This window comes from Pogona vitticeps, chromosome 7, assembly GCF_051106095.1.
Source record: "Pogona vitticeps strain Pit_001003342236 chromosome 7, PviZW2.1, whole genome shotgun sequence".
Classification (NCBI taxonomy): Eukaryota; Metazoa; Chordata; class Lepidosauria; order Squamata; family Agamidae; genus Pogona; species Pogona vitticeps.
This window is the reverse complement of record NC_135789.1, coordinates 14223148-14238505: the sequence shown is the minus strand read 5'-3', so window position 1 is coordinate 14238505 and position 15358 is coordinate 14223148. Positions and strand designations below refer to the sequence as shown.

Genomic DNA, 15358 nt, shown 5'->3' with positions numbered 1-15358 from the left:
CAGTCGCTGTGGCCTTTAGAGGCAGAAGGCGAGAGGAAGCAGTGCTGCTCCCCTGGTGAAGCCCGGGACGCCGACCTGGATGCCTGGGAAACGTTTGCGGCATCTCTCCTCCTGCCTGGCTTTTGGATCCAATCCAGGAGACGCTGTTCTCCAAGCCAGGCTGGGCCCTCCAGTCCGCTGGCATGGTCTGAGTTTGGGGGCCTGCCTCGGAGGAGCCCTTCTCAATGGTGCTGGCGCTCCATCACTCCCTCCACCCCACCCCGAAAAGGTCTGTGGTTGTTGACTGGGAGCATTGGAGGGTCACACACCATAGGGGACAGGTGGTGGGGAGAGTGCCTCTCTCATTCAAATATGGTGTCCCCCCCCCTTTCGGGTTGGGCTGAGGGAGCTGAGAGACGCAGAGAAGGTGGTGGGTGAGAGGCCTCGATCCGAAGGCCCAGGCAGTGGGGTAGGGAGCGTTCGGAAGGCCACGGCCGGGCCGAGATGCCAGAAGGGGGCTGGGCGAGAGGGGCAGGAGAGGTCCGGGACCACCTCTGGGCACCCACGGATGAGGGAGGGGGGACAGTGGCGGCAAGTGGGGTGGAGGGGAAGGAGGCACGCCAGCCTCCCTCCCCACCTCACATCAGGCTACACTTCCCCTTGATCTTGTCTGTCCGCTTCTGTTTGTTGGAGCGCTTCCCGTCGATGTTGAGGCTCATGTTCCGCCGCTTCTCCAGGTTGAGCAGCTCCTGGAAGAGCTCTTTGACGTTGTAGTTCATCTTGGCCGAGGTCTCCATGAAGGCGCACTTCCACTCCTTGGCCACCGCCTCCCCCTCTTTGGTCTCCACCTCCCGCTGGGTCTCGTCGCACTTGTTGGCCACCAGCATGATGGGGATGCTCTCCACGCTGCCTTTGATCTGGACGATCTGCTGGTAGATGGGCTTCAGCTCCTCCAGCGACTGCTTGCTGGTGATGGAGAAGACCAGGATGAAGGCGTGGCCTTTGGAGATGGAGAGGCGCTGCATGGCCGGGAACTGGTGGCTGCCCGTGGTGTCCGTGATCTGCAGGGTGCAGACGCTCTTGTCGCAGCTGATCACCTGCCGGTAGGTGTCCTCGATGGTGGGGATGTAGGTGTCCCGGAAGGTGCCCTTGACGAAGCGCAACACTAGAGAGCTCTTGCCAACGCCGCCCGCACCGAACACCACCACGCGGTAGTCGTTGCTTTGCTCCGGCATCTTGGAGGCGTCCGGGAGGGGAGAGGGGGCGGCGACCACACCTGGGAATGAGAGAGAGAGAAAGAGAGAAGGGGGAGTCGAGGAGGGTCGAGCCACGCGACATTCTCCTAGCCCAAATCACACGGATTTCCTCTCTTCCACCCACTAGTGATGGCCAAGATGGGTTTTCTGCCCACCAAGAGTCTGTCTGTCTCTGTGTGTGTGTGTGTGTGTGTTCAGAGGTGAGAGGGTTCGACAGACCCCGGGGAGAAAGATTCAGGTTCCAGCCCCCACCCCATCCACGCTTAAAGGCCAAGAGGGCTGCTCTCCCTCTCTGTTCCCTGGCTCAGATCACAGAAGTAATTAACTACCAGCAACTTAGTTATCCGTCATGAGTTACTTCCCCTCTTGGGGAATCAATGTGTCATAAGGTCATATTCCCAAAAAGCCATGGGACCCAAAGCATGAATTAAGTTGTATCAGCAAACGTAGGAGTCCTAGTTCCCTTTTTAAAGAAGATTTTTAAGAGGCCTGTTGGTAGGATTCCCCCTCCACTCTTTTTGTTATTCTCTAATGGATCCTGTGTCTGCCCCCGCCCAAGAAGAATAACAGACAAGCAAGAAAACTAGTTGCATTCTTTAAAATGGTAATGGATGAAGGCAATGAATTATTTCCGAAACACTGGAAGAAGCAACAGGAATTGTTTTGCTTTTTTAAATAAAAGAACTTTTTGAAAATTGATTTCCTGGGTTCTGGGCTTTCCCAGGGTTAGGATTGAGACTCTGGGAATGATCTCTCTCTTCCCTTCTTCCCGGAACACACTTCTCGGAAAAGCCTGTTGAAAACCCAACCTTCAGGACTGACCCGTCGCCCCGAGACCCTCCGGGTCGGCCCCGAACCCTCTGGCTCTAGCCACCTTCTCCAAACATCTCCCAAATGCGCGCGCACACATACACACACACACACACACATGCGCACGTACCTGGCCTTGGCGAAAGCAAGAGGATGAGAACCTTTGCTTTGCCGCCCCAGGTGGAGGCATCCCATAATAGGATCAGCCTGTTCTATTTCTGGACACCACCGCCAGGCACCCATCTGGCCATCCTGGTCTCGCCAGCCGGAGCACTCTGATGGCAAGAGGGGGTTGCTGGTGGGAGGGGCTTTCGCAGAAGGCATGTGTCCCCCCCCCCCCGCCCAAGGGCTTGGAGGACCATCCAGAAGAGGAGCTGGCGGAGGGAGATCCCCCACCCTCCTCTCTCTCTTTCCTACTCAATGGAAAGGGAAAGTCCATGTTCTGGACGACCGCTCGGAGCATCTCCCTGTCCTTGGCAATGTGGAAACTCAGGAAAAAAAGGCCCCTCGCCCCAAGGATGACGGACGTCCCCGTGGTTCTTCTCCCTGAATTAACCTCCTAGTCCTTGTAAGCGCGGTGGCCTTCGGCCGTTGGCCCTCTGGATCAGACTCAGCCATCTGCAGGGCCTGCGGTCAGGAAGGCTGGCCGTTGACAGGGAGGGAGGTGAAAGTGGAAAGCCACCACGGAGCGTGGATGGCCGTGGAAAGTGGCTTTAGACTGGGCCAGGGGCTTTTCCGTGTTGGCCCAAGTGACTCGCTCTTCCCGACCTACCATTCAGACACCCCGTGTCGCAAGTTACGATGCGAAAGCTCCTCCTGGGAGTCAAAAAAGGGAGCCACGGCATTATTTTTTTGGGGAACACACGCAAGGAGCGATCATTGTGCTATGCTTTCACGGAAGACCTCTGTGATTTAGGGTCTCTGGCTAAGGAGCCCGAGGTCAGGTGTTCGATTAAGAGGGTGATGAGGATTATGATGACCTGGAGTCAATGATCCAGGACGAGGGTCTGTGGTTCTTCCTGCAGGTTGCCCCGTTACGTGATCACAGTGTGACCGGCAGAGTTGCTGATGCAGCTTCCCCGTTGTCAGAATTTGGAAGGGCTACAGAACCACCCCGGGGAGACACCGAGATTATCAAACAACGAGGAGAAACCTCTCCAGGGTAAGAGGTTTTTGGATCCCAAAACCAGTTGCTTGGAGGGGGGGGAAGCATCCGTTTGCCCCAAATTGGGTCTACCCCCCCCCAAAGCCGGGCTGAGATCTCTCCAGGCAGCCCCGGAGGGCCTGTATTCCCAGGCTGGAGGTCTCCCCCAGGGTTTATGTGTGAACTCCGCAGCTTTGGAAAGGAGGCACCCAAAATTGGGCCCGGCTGAAAAGCCAACCAGGTGGCTGCTGGGGGGGGGGGAATCCAGCGCTGTGGGTCCGTCGATCCAGGGAACAGGTGCTGTGGAAAACACGCACCTCCCAGCAGATCTCCCAGGCTGCCAAACCAACACACACAGACAGACACCCCTGAGGGAGCAGAAGAGACGGAGAAAGTGATGTTATCCAGGTCTCGTTAGCTGCGGCGCTAACAGCTCCTCTGAGGGATGCATGCTTTGATCAGAGGCTCCCTGACCCCAGGAGACAGAGCCAGGACATCGGTCTGTGTGCTGTGGGGCGCAATGGGGCGCTGGGATTCATGAACCCAGCCTCCTCATGTCGCCTGCGGAGAGACAGGCCGCCCTGGCTGGTTCTGACTTCCCTTCCAGCCACCCATCAATTAATTATAGAAAACAGCTCGCAATCAGTTGCTAAAAGTTTCAGGAGCGTTCACCCCATGCCGGGAACATTTAGATGGAAATCAACAGCGTGGCCTTCTCGAATCAAGGCAGTTATTGCTGGGTGCCCATTAAAATACTCCCCCCTTTTATTCCCCAAAGGAAAATGAGTGATCATGTAGAGCAGGGACCACAGAAAGGGAGCAAAGGGTTTTAGAAGTAACTCAAAAAGATTAATTACCATGGAGCTGTTATTTTTACCCAGAGCTTAATTGTAGTTAGATACAGCCACACAGTTACCCCTGTAACCAGTTACATTTCTGGGTTGAAAAGCGGGGTGTGTGTGTGTGTGTTTCACAAGCTTCTTTTTTTCCCAGATGTAACGAGTCGAGGAAGGCAGACAGAAGTTACTTGGTTGGTGAAGTGGGTAACTGTTTCTAGGGATTTTCAAAGGTTGCTTTCAAAGGATGCTTTAGAGGCAATCTTCTGGGAATTTCCCAAGTTTTACACTGGCTGGTTTTCTCTCCTGCTACCCACCCATCCAGAAAAGGAACCCGCAGGATGATCATCAGTAAGGGGAGGAGTTACTTCCCCAGACACTGCAAAGGTTACTTTGCAAACACGCCAATGAGGAATAAAATTAATTTTAAAAAGTAATTTCCCAACCAGCTGCTTTCACCTGGCCAAGAATTGTGGCTTATTTCCTCCAGGAAGTGACCTTTGAAATAGCAGCTCTTGAACCCCTGAGCTGGTCCAGAATCCAAACAGCCCCCTTTGGGGCTGATCTTAGCTGGCCATAAGGTTTCCCGGAGGGAGGGGGGGAATGTCTTTTAGCTAGCTCTGGTCGTAAAAGAAGCCCTGCACCCCTCTTTGCAATCCCAGGCCCGCCCCGCCACCCCCACACCCTCCATCCTTAGTAGTATTTAAGACCCTGTTGCTGTGATCGAAGCCCCCCCCAGAGGTTCCACACACTCTTTTTCAGAAGACAGAACCCCCCCACACAAAGGATCATAGGTTGGGAGCAACACCCTATATAAAAGAAGGTGACGCACTGTTGGAGCTTAGAAAACACGGGGGGGGGTGGGGAGGTGTAGAAACCTCAGCCTGGCATGGAGACCACAGAGGGAGGGGGAGTTATCTTTTTTTCTCTCTCCCACCCACCCCACGCGGACCCCGCTGGGGTCGTCCATCAAAGCAGAGTGGAAGGAGGTTCAGGGTGGACCGAGGGGCCCTCAGCTCCCTCCCCCAGTGAAGGGGCACGGAGTGGAAGCTGACCCTGGAACTCACGGCCACTGGATCGGCCTTCCCTTCAGCCTTCACTTCTCAACTCTCCCTTGCAAAGCTGGCTGCCTTTTGGGGGGCAGCGATCTGTGGGGGGGGCACCCTCCTCCTCCGGCCTGGCTACCGTCACCCGCCGGACTCGGTACTTGCGGCCGCTGTCCAAGGTCCTGAACGGATCTCTCCACGGAGAGCGGCCGGGGAGGCCCCTGCCTCGGCCCCCGATGGGGTGGGGGCGGGGGTCTGCAAGCCTGGAGGCCATGTGTCTCCCGGCCTCCGCCAGGCCCTCGGCCTTCCGCTCCCCCCCCCCCCAGGATGGGAATCCCAGCCTTCTGCGAGGGGACGGGTTACAGCCCCCACCCCACGAGCCAGGCGGCCGGAGGGGATGATGGGGGCGGTCGTCCCGCTCCTCCAGAGGGCCTCCCCGGGGGAGCCGAGGAGGAGGATGGCCGGAAAGGCTGCCCCCTCCCTATTGCTCTGGAACCCCCCTTCCCCTCGTCAGCCACCGGAGCGGGAGCCAGGCCCGGGGGCCGCGGAAATCCCCACCCCCACCCCCACCCCCGTGGTTTGACACGTTCAGACACACACACACACCCTCGCTCTCAGGGGTGGGTGGTTTCTTTGGCGCCGGTGGGGTGGGCGGCCTTGCTGTGGGGTCCCTGCTCCCCCCACCCTTCAAGGGCAGCCAGGAGGGGAGGGGAAGGGGGAGGAGGACGGGGGGCAGGTCTGTGTTGCTCCGTTTCAATGGAGCCCCCAGCTGCAGGAACGATCTATCGCGACAGACCCGAATCCCATTTCGGGGAGGGGGGGACGGGCGGGAAGGACCCTTCCCAGTAGCTGGCGGGACACCTGCCCCAGAGATGACGACGACGACACCCCCCCCCTCCGGGCCTGCCAGACCCCCGGGCTTTCCCTCGCTCTCCTGTGGGGGGGGGAAGAGGTTCATCGACACCTCTGCCCCGGCAGGCCCCCGGTTGGGCTGCGCCCTCCCCCGCCCCCCCCGGATCGGGGCCTTCCCCCCTCCCCTCCCCTCCTCCTAGCCCTCCTGGTTCGGGCGGAGGGGGGGGACCTTGGCTCTCGCCTGGCGGTGGGGGGCGAGGAGGGCCGACCTCCGGGATGCTGAGCTCACACACACACACATACACACACGCTGCCCCCTCCCCCCGATCCGCCGCAGCGGGCGTCCTTCTTTACCTGGCGAGGAGGAGGAGGAGGAGGGAGGAGGAAGGCTCAGCCCGGACCCGAGCGACGCTTCGGCCGCCCAGCAGCCATCCGGAGAGGAGGAGGCGCCTGAGGATGATGGGAGGGAGGGAGGGAGGGGAGGGAAGGATGATGGAGGGGAGGAAGAGGAGCCGCCGGGCCGGCGCAGGTGCTGGCGCTGCGGAGGAAGAAGAGGAGGAGGAGGAGGAAGAGGCAGGCGGGCAAGCAGGCAGGCAGGCAGGCGCGGGAGGGGGGGCCGGAGAGCGGGAGCAAGAGGCGCGTCACGTGTGAACGCCGCTGACACGAGGCGGGACCGGGGAGGCGCCTCTTGCCGGGCGGGCCCGCTCCTGCGTCTGCCGAGGCCGACCCCCCCTTTCGTTGATCCCTCTCCCTTCCTCCCCACCCTTCCTTCCCCTCCCTTCCTTCCTTGGGGTGTCAAAGGTCAGCGTAACTCCCCAGGGGGGGCTGTGTCCCCCCCCCCGCCCGTCAGCCTCTCCCCAATCTGCACCCCCCTTCCTTCCCGGGTGCCTTTCGGAGTCCCTCCTTTCTCTGGCCCCTTCAGGCCCGCGGGAGGGAGGTCAGGGGCCAGAGGGACTCCCTGCTACTGGACAGCAGACTGGCTCTGCCGTGAGGTGGGCGGAGGGAGGGACGTGGAGACCCGGAGCCTGCCCTTTTGTTCCCCCCCCCTTTCCCACACCTCCACAGACAGGCTGCTGCCTTCCGGTACCTTAGAGGGCCCTATCCTGCCACTTGCGCTAGATCCCAGCAGCCACCCCGAAGGCAGGCATGCACAGTGCCCACTTCGGCCGGGGGGGGGCACTCCCTACCACCGCCAATGCGGAGAGGTTTAAAAGGGAGTTGAATCGGTTCACGATGGAAATCTCCGTGGCAACTCGTCTGGGCAGATCAATAAAGCCTCCAGGCTCAGGGGCAGTCTATCCTCAGATACCAGTCCATAGGAACGGCAGCACAAAGCGCTTGATAGAGAGTGGGCTGGACCCATTTTTCCTGTCTTGCAGGATCAAGCCAGAGCAGGGATGAGATTTTTCCAGTGACTCACACAGCTAATTAAGATCCGAGCCTGTTATTAATAGAGGCCCCCCGAAGGCAAGCTGCCACCCCGGAGGGGGAGACACCCACGCGGGCTGTCTGCACGGATCCCCCTTGACAAATGGGGGACAAACACACACCGCCGCCGCGCAGCACTTCCCGCAGGGCTCTGTGCGAGGAGGGCAGCGGGAGTTGGGCTGGGGTGGGCTGGGGGTGGGTGGCTGGAGCAGGAGGCGGGGGGGCTAGCCCTGGCCTGGCCCCATGAGCCCCCCCAGGCAAGCGGGAGGTTGCCCACTGGGACCGTGGGCTTCCCGCTGGCTGAATAAAGGTATTTTACAAATAGGAAGGATTTGGGAAGAGGAGTTTTCTTCCAGAGGATCTGGCCTGCTTCTGCTTTGAGCATGACGTGAAGCTTAAAACCCCAAAGAGCAGGTTGCAAGGCACGGGAACCCAGCAAGGTCCAAAATCCACAGGGGGAGTATGACGTTTAGGAGGGATTTTTAAGCATGGGAATGCCCCCCCCTCAAAAAAACCACACTCCTTCTGGTCTGAGAAAGCCTGCTGAAGAATTCAAAAAGTGGACACCCTGGTCAAATTGTTATCTATCTGTAAATTTTACAGCCCCGGATGGCCTTCCTGCCGATTTTATCAAGGCATTTGTTAGCGTTTCCAGGTTCACAAGCCACCCCGATTCAAGAACGGACTCGCCTTTGGAACTCTGTGCCTTCTATAAAGAGCACCATAAGAAAAAGGAAAAATAAAACAAGCTGTTTTTGAAGGATGTTTATTTAGGGTCTGGCTGACCTTTACCCTCTCTGGACGAGAAGGGGCAGGGTGGGGTGGGGGAGAAATCCCAGGATGCTCCAGAGCAGGAATATCATCCAGCACACACTCACACACAAAGTCTCTAAGCTAAATATTAGGGTGTGGGTTTAATTCAAGAACAGACACGTATGGGGCCACCCTCCAGCCCCCCATTAGTGGCCCATGAGCTCTGAAAGGGAGGGAAAGAAAATGCCCAGAAGTCAAAGAAATAAATCAACACCAAAAAATTCTGCCTCCCTTCCCCAAATAGGACCCTGGGGTGTTAATATAGATATAAAATGGTAAAAGGGAAATATATATAGTCCCATGTATTATCAGAACTGGCCACTACAGGCGCCAGAGACTATGCTATGTATTCGCGAAGGCTTTCACGGCCGGGATCTAATGGTTGTTGTGGGTTTTTCGGGTTCTTTGCCCGTGTTCTGAAGGTTGTTTTTCTTAAAGTTTCACCAGTCTCTGTGGCCGGCATCTTCAGAGGACAGCACTCTGAAGATGCCGGCCACAGAGACTGGTGAAACGTTACAAAGAGCAACCTTCAGAACACGGCCAAAGAGCCTGGAAAAACCCACAACAACCATATGCTATGTACAAGTATTCTTCAATAAAAAGCATTCTTAGCACAGTCTCTGGCTCCCTCTAATGGCAAGTTTTGGTAATACATGCAAAAATAGGTGGGTTTTTTCTTTTAATATTTTTAATATTTTTAGAACTTGGATAAGTGAATCAGTGGATACTGACCCCGTGGATAAGGGAGTCCTACCGTATTTTTGTCACACCAGCTAAATATTAGCAAATGAAACCTTTGAAAAAGTCCCATAAATGCAAAAGATGGGACTCTGGAGGGCAAGCATGCAACGCCTAGCTTTCTAAAGCGACACAACTTCTCTCTCTTTCTCTCTCAATATATAGGTAACGCAGACAGAAAGCGAGGAAAGCCAGAGAGCCCTCCAAAAAGGTGAACAGCCATGGCAGATGGGTTGTTGGCAAACAGGAGGTTTTCCGGGGGAGGGGGAGACAGATGAGAACAATCCTGGTGCTGTACAGAACCTAAAAGATGGTTCTCGAAGGAGGCTCACGGGAAAATCACATCAAGCTCCGAGGTCAACCGGCCCCTTCATCTGCCTTGGCAGGGCTTCCCCTTGCAAGGTGTGGTGTGTATGTGATCCAGGGATGCTGGGCTAAAAGGAGCAACTGACTCCTTATGTCTGCCTGAGGGTGTTCGAAGATGGGCCATCTTCTCCTCAGTGCAAACGAGGACACCACAACTGGCCACCACATGGCTCCTCACACGTGGCAGGTGATCTGCGGATCCTGCCCCACTGCAGGCCTTCCTGTGGTGAGGGGCGGTTTTCCTCTGCGGATCGCATGTGAACGGTTCCGTCCTGTCCCTTCTTCACCATTTGAAAAAGACCAGGCCTGCCAAGGCGGTGTAGCCCAAGACCAAGAAGAGGACCTTCAGAAGACGGTCGCTCTTCTCCTCCAGTTCCTTGGCCAGGATCTCGAAGAAAGTGACAAAGAGGAAGGTGCCCCCAGCCAGGCCCTGCAGGAGCACCGAGGCCACGGCGCTGGCCATATTCCGGGCGCTCTCAATGCCCAGGCCCACGCCAATGCCCAGGGGGATCATCAGGCTGACGGCCACGGCCAGCTTGGCCGCCTCCCTCAAGGACAGCCCCGTCTTGGCCATGTTGATCCCCAGGGCCACGGCCACCAGGGTCTCATGGATGGCCACCCCCAGGAAGAGGCTCATGACCCGGTCTCCTTCTTCCTGCAGGCCCAGCGCCAGGCCCTCGAAGACAGAGTGGGCAGACAAGGCGAGGACCAGGCTGGCGAGGCGGAGCGGGCCCGAGCGAGAGAGGTCTTGGATGTTCACGTCGTGGGTGTGGTGTCCGTGCTCCCCGTGGAAGTGGGGGCGGGGGCCGCGCCCCCAGGAGTGCTCAATGAAGGGGCTCTCATACTCCGAGTCGCTGCCAGCGTCCGAGCCGGCGTTGAAGGTCTCGAGGTCGATGAAGGAGGGCTTCTCCTTCCGGAAGGTCAGGACCAGCTGCTCGACGAAGACCGTCAGGAAGAAGCCCACCATCATGAGCGTCTCGGCCACCGGGTAGTCTGTGGTCACGTGGCCCAGCTTCGAGACCTCTTGGAACTGCCGAAGGGGAGAGAAAAAGGGGACGTCTCTGCGGCGGGACTAAGAAAGACCACAAACACACCCACCCACTCAAAAAAAGCACAGGATCGCTTTTCAATGGGCGTCTCTAGGCCCCGCTCTGTAGCTTAATAGTCATTTAAAGTTACGCTCCAGACCTCTGAGCGCGCAAACGGCTTTCAGAGCGGACCCAGAGGCTTGTGCCATCGTCCGGCCAACTTACCTTCTCACGCACAGCGGGAAGCAGGGCGTTAAAGCAGGTGGCCAGGAAGACCCCTCCGCCGAAGGCGTTGCAGAGGGAGAGGAGCCGCCGGGAGCGGTGGGCTTTCTCGAAGTCGGCTTCGAGGATCTTCACCGGCAGGAGGGAACCGCCCAGCATCAGGACGAAGACCCCCACCAGGCACAGCACCTTGGCCGCCAGCACCTTCATCTCGGCAGCGGGCAAGGCACAGGTGGGCAACCAGGCTCAGCCTTCAGCGGTGGGCATAGGGGGGCATCTGCTGGGCGAACCCCTCGGGGGCCCTGCGAGGAAAACAGACGCACAATGAGCGCCTCCGGCATGTGTGCATGGCTCAGATCGCACGGATTGCGGACAGCCTCCTGCGGGGCTCAGAGAGCACCATGGATCCCCATCCTTCTTCTTCCCTCTTGATGTTTATTGACTCCCACAACCTCAGCAAGGCTGCTTTTCCAAACGGGACCCTCGCGGTTTTCTCAAATTATTAAAACACGCCATGAGGGTCCCTTTGGGGGGGGGTGTTATCCTTTTATTTCCCCCCTTGCAAAAGACAATTACGGCAGCAGAACCACAAGGGGCAAGGACGGTTGTTCTACACACACACACACACACACACACACACACACACACACACACACACACACACACACACACACACACACACACACACACACACACACACACACACACACACACACAAAAACCTGGCAAATTCCCTTCCTGCCGGTAGCCACGGGAAGGAGGCTACAAATCAATAATAATAATAATAATAATAATAATAATAATAATAATAATAATAATAATAATAATAATAATAATAATAATAATAATAATAGAGAGAAATAAAATACAGAGCGGGGAATAGTCGTTACAGTAACGCGTTACAAACGTAATATTGTTGGCGGCCTCGTTCCTTTTCCTTTCCCGCTGCGTCCCCCCTCCAGCCTGGAAAAGTTACTTTTTCGGACCACAGTTCCCTCCCAGCCAGCTCTTGCCCTGGGTGGTCGGAGTTGCAAAAGTAGTTTCACTTCTAACCCCCAAAAAGTAACGTTTCCCCCGCTCCGCCCCTTCCCTCCCTGCCCGCCGCGCTTTAGCAACGGCCGCTCCTTCCGCGGCCCCTTAGCAACAGCCCTCAGCAACCAGTCCCGCCCCCCCCCCCGCGGCCCCGGACTCGCCTCTGGAGCCGCTGCGGGTCCTCCGTGCCGTCCGCTTTCCTTCCCACGCCACTCATCGTTCCTCCCCCGCCCTCCCTGCAGCGCCGACCCGCCCTCCGGAGCCCTGATTCGGCGTCGACCACGCCATTTGCAATCTGATTGGGTAGCTTGCCTGTCTATTAATCTTTTCCGAGAGTTCCTACGGCCCCGCCCTTGGCGACAAGGGGGACGTCCCAGCTTTTGTTTCCAGTCGGCCTTGATGGGGTGTCCGGCTAACTTCCGGTAAGACTTCTCCCTCGCCTTATATAGACCGTCTGGCAAACAAAACCTGTAAAACAAAGGTTCCGGATCATTACGCGTATGAGCATTGCGTTAAAAACATTCCTTGTCCTATTGCACCATCTGGTAGTGAAATTTGGGTAGTGCAGCCACTATGGTTTGCAAAGGAAAAGGCATGTTATATTAAAACTGTCATTCCTTCCTGAGATTAAAGAATGACAGGAAGGAAGGAAGGAAGGAAGGAAGGAAGGAAGGAAGGAAGGAAGGAAGGAAGGAAGGAAGGAAGGAAGGAAGGAAGGAAGGAAGGAAAAGATGGGGAAGGAAGGAAAGATTAAAGAATAACAGGGAGAAGGAAGGAAGGAAGGAAGGAAGGAAGGAAGGAAGGAAGGAAGGAAGGAAGGAAGGAAGAGATAGGGAAGGAAGGAAAGATTAAAGAATAACAGGGGGAAGGAAGGAAGGAAAACAAAGAAAAATAAATGGGAAGGAAGGAAAAGATAAGGAAGGAAGGAAAGTTTAAGGACAGGGAGAAGGAAGGAAGGAGGAAGGCAGAAAGAGAAAGAAGGAAAGAAGAGGAAAAGAAAAAAAGAAAAATAAAGAGGAAGGAAGGAAGGAAAAGATAGGGAAGGAAGGAAAGATTAAACCATGACAAGGAGAAGGGAAGGAAGGAAGGAAAGAAAGAAAGAAAGAAAGAAAGAAAGAAAGAAAGAAAGAAAAACAAAGACAAAAGAAGGAAGGAGATGATGGATGGATAGAAAGGGAGGGAGTAAAGATAGATCTGATGCTTTACAAAAGGAAACAAGCAAGCAAGCAAGGACAGATGGAAGGAAGGAAAGAAGGAAAGAACTGGTGATGGCCGGAAGGAAGGAAGGTGCCCTCAGAGCTCCCAAATGGAAAGCAGCCGAAAAGGCCTTGCATGCAGTGCAGGGCGGACATCGGCAGGCGGCAACCTTGCCTTGTGTTGAAGGCCGATGCTTTGGCACACAACCGTTGCACCACTGAACCCACAGGGAGAGGGAGAGGGAGAGGGAGAGAGACATGGAGCAGGCCAGCTCGCCCGTCCTCTTTGTGTGAGGTCCTGCGGAGACATTTGCCAGAGCGCCAGCCCGCCTCGTTTGCTCGGCGCCTCCCAGGGAGAGCCTCATCTCAACAACAGCCACCTCCTCGGCCCTGCTAGTCTTTGTGCCGTGCAGCCTGAGGCGGAGTGGCGGGTGTTGGAAGGGTATTTCGGCCCTAAAAAAGAGGGGGGGAAAGAAAGGAGGCCGAGCAGGCAGGAATTCAAAGGACCCTTTTGGGTTGTGAAAGGCCTTCCCAAAACAGAAAATAAAAGGATATCGGGTGCCTTCCAGTTTGAATCTGGTTTCGCTCCGGTCTGAGTTCAAATCCACCTTTTCCATGCCCGCCTGAGTCAAGGTCATGAAAGCGCAGAAGGGACCACATGGAGGTCGGTCGAGACCAACGGTGGCTAAGCAGAGGCTTTGGGGAAGCCTGTGAGCCAGGGCTCTTTGGGTGGACAGATAGACTGCTGTGGGACAGGGCAGTTCCCACCTAAATGGGAATAATAAGCCTTCATGCCCCCCCACCCGCCTTTTCTTCCTCAACTTAGTAGGAAGGCAAGGGTCCTGAGGGAGGGAAAGGAAGGAAGGAAAGAAGGAAGCAAGGAAAAGATAAGGAAGGAACTGATGATGGATAAGAGGAAGGAAGGAAGGAAGGAAGGAAGGAAGGAAGGAAGGAAGGAAGGAAGGCCTTTAAACTTTCCATTTGGAACTTACACCCTAAGGTTGGCCTCCTGAGGCTCCCTCTCCTCTCCACACCTGGATATTATTTTTGAAACCAAAAATTAAAAGTCATCATTGGCAAGCTGCCATTTCCAGCCATCAGCGGCTTTCTTTCTTAGAAAGGAGGTGACTTATGAATTTTAGGAGGAGGGGAGTGTTAAGGAGAAAGGGGGGGGAAGGATGTGAGAGTCTTATATTAAAGGGAAACCTAGATCTGAACGTTCTCTGGATGCACAGGATGCCGAGTCAGGATTTGTCCCCAAAGTTGACTCAGCATAATTCCGGCACCAAGTTCTTTCTCCTCCTTGGTGATTGTTGGTCAGCCGACTGGCACATACAGTCTCACTCTGAATCGTTCGTAGTAGAAATAACAAAAACGTTTCATTTAGTTACAGTTGAACACCTAACAGCAACTAAAACAAACAAACAAACATGGCTGCTCTCTGCTAACACGTCACAACTGACTAACCAACCACCAACTGAAACCATGGTTTTTTTCTTGGCGCATTCATTGTGGCGTGTTCAAACCACGGTTTGTAGGATCTTTGAGCCAGCCTCCTCTGTGGCCAGTGGGCCCCGCAATCCTCAAATGAGAAGAAAAAGACGGGAAGAAGAACAAACCAGAGATGTTGAAAACAAACCGTGGTTTGTAGCCCTACCTAGTATGCAATTTGTGGCTTAAGGGGGAAATGATGGTTAGTACAATCCATGGCGTATCGTGGAGTCAGGTGTGAATGGAAGCTTTGAGGTCAGCTATGCAGGACATGTGAAGGCATGAAAACAGAGGAAAATGTTTTCCATTGTTTCTTTAAAAAAAAGAAGAAGAAGAAGAAGAAGCATCCATGTCCAGAATCTGCCTGGATCAGAAATCCCATCATCCCCTCTTGTTCCTGCCCAGCCTGTGGGTCATTTTACAGGATGACTCCAAGGGCTTATTCGAAGCCTTTAAACTCCCAAACCAGCTCTCATCCCAAACAATGCTTTCTGGATGGCATGGATCACAAATACCATCGTCCCCTGTCGGTGCCCAAAAGAGGAATGGAAGTGCATGCCCCCCCCAAAAAAAACAACACACACACAAAAGGCAACCAGGAGCGAAGAAATGATGGTGGCCCCTCTTTGGAGGCTTGCCTTTGTCGACCGGGTGCGGCATGTGCCACCGGGAGGAGTGTGGGTGTTGCTGGGCGTGTGCGCCAGCGGAGGTTTCGAGCTGGCACCCTCTCCGTGCCCGGTTGGCCCCGGGGGCCTCCTCTCTTCGCTCGGTCTCTGGCTGCGGTGTGACTCAGAGGCCTGCCGCCTAGGCGGTGACTCAGCCTTGAATCGCAGCCACGTGATCCATCCTCCGTGTCCCGAAGGGACCTCGGCTGACCCCGATCACAACAGGACATTTTGAAACCACCACTCGCCAGATGCCAAATGTCCTCTGAGCATGTTCGGAGTGCCTTTCCCTGAGCCCCGCCCAGCTGTGGCTGCCAGCCTTGTGGGCAGGCATCCACGGCTCTGGAGGGACAGAGGTTCTGTACATCCTTAAAAGACGTCCAGGAATAAATCCCTTTTTGATACCTTGGAGAAAATGTGGATTTTTAACAAAAACAGATATTTCTGTACCCAGCC

At 55.6% G+C, this 15358-nt stretch overlaps 2 protein-coding genes across 4 annotated transcripts; both read right to left on the bottom strand.

Annotated features, from left to right (window-relative positions):
- Positions 1 to 470: 470 nt before the first annotated feature.
- On the bottom strand, positions 471 to 6523 carry DIRAS1 (DIRAS family GTPase 1). Its single transcript, XM_072977982.2, has 2 exons — positions 6278 to 6523; positions 471 to 1255 (listed from the first exon to the last, which is right to left on the bottom strand). The coding sequence occupies exon 2, from the start codon at positions 1212 to 1214 to the stop codon at positions 618 to 620; it is 597 nt and encodes a 198-aa protein (XP_072834083.1). The 5' UTR covers positions 1215 to 1255; positions 6278 to 6523; the 3' UTR covers positions 471 to 617.
- A 1578-nt stretch (positions 6524 to 8101) lies between these two features.
- SLC39A3 (solute carrier family 39 member 3) lies at positions 8102 to 11785 on the bottom strand. 3 transcript variants are annotated; one of them, XM_072977980.2, is made up of 3 exons: positions 11712 to 11785; positions 10522 to 10820; positions 8102 to 10298 (listed from the first exon to the last, which is right to left on the bottom strand). In XM_072977980.2, exons 2-3 carry the CDS (start codon positions 10726 to 10728, stop codon positions 9552 to 9554), a joined length of 954 nt encoding a protein of 317 aa, XP_072834081.2. In that variant the 5' UTR covers positions 10729 to 10820; positions 11712 to 11785; the 3' UTR covers positions 8102 to 9551. The 3 variants fall into 3 exon arrangements, with proteins under 3 accessions (XP_072834081.2, XP_072834082.2, XP_020636590.2); XM_072977981.2 differs by lacking the exon at positions 11712 to 11785 and adding an exon at positions 11426 to 11644; XM_020780931.3 differs by lacking the exon at positions 11712 to 11785 and having other exon boundaries at positions 10522 to 11644.
- Positions 11786 to 15358: the final 3573 nt, after the last annotated feature.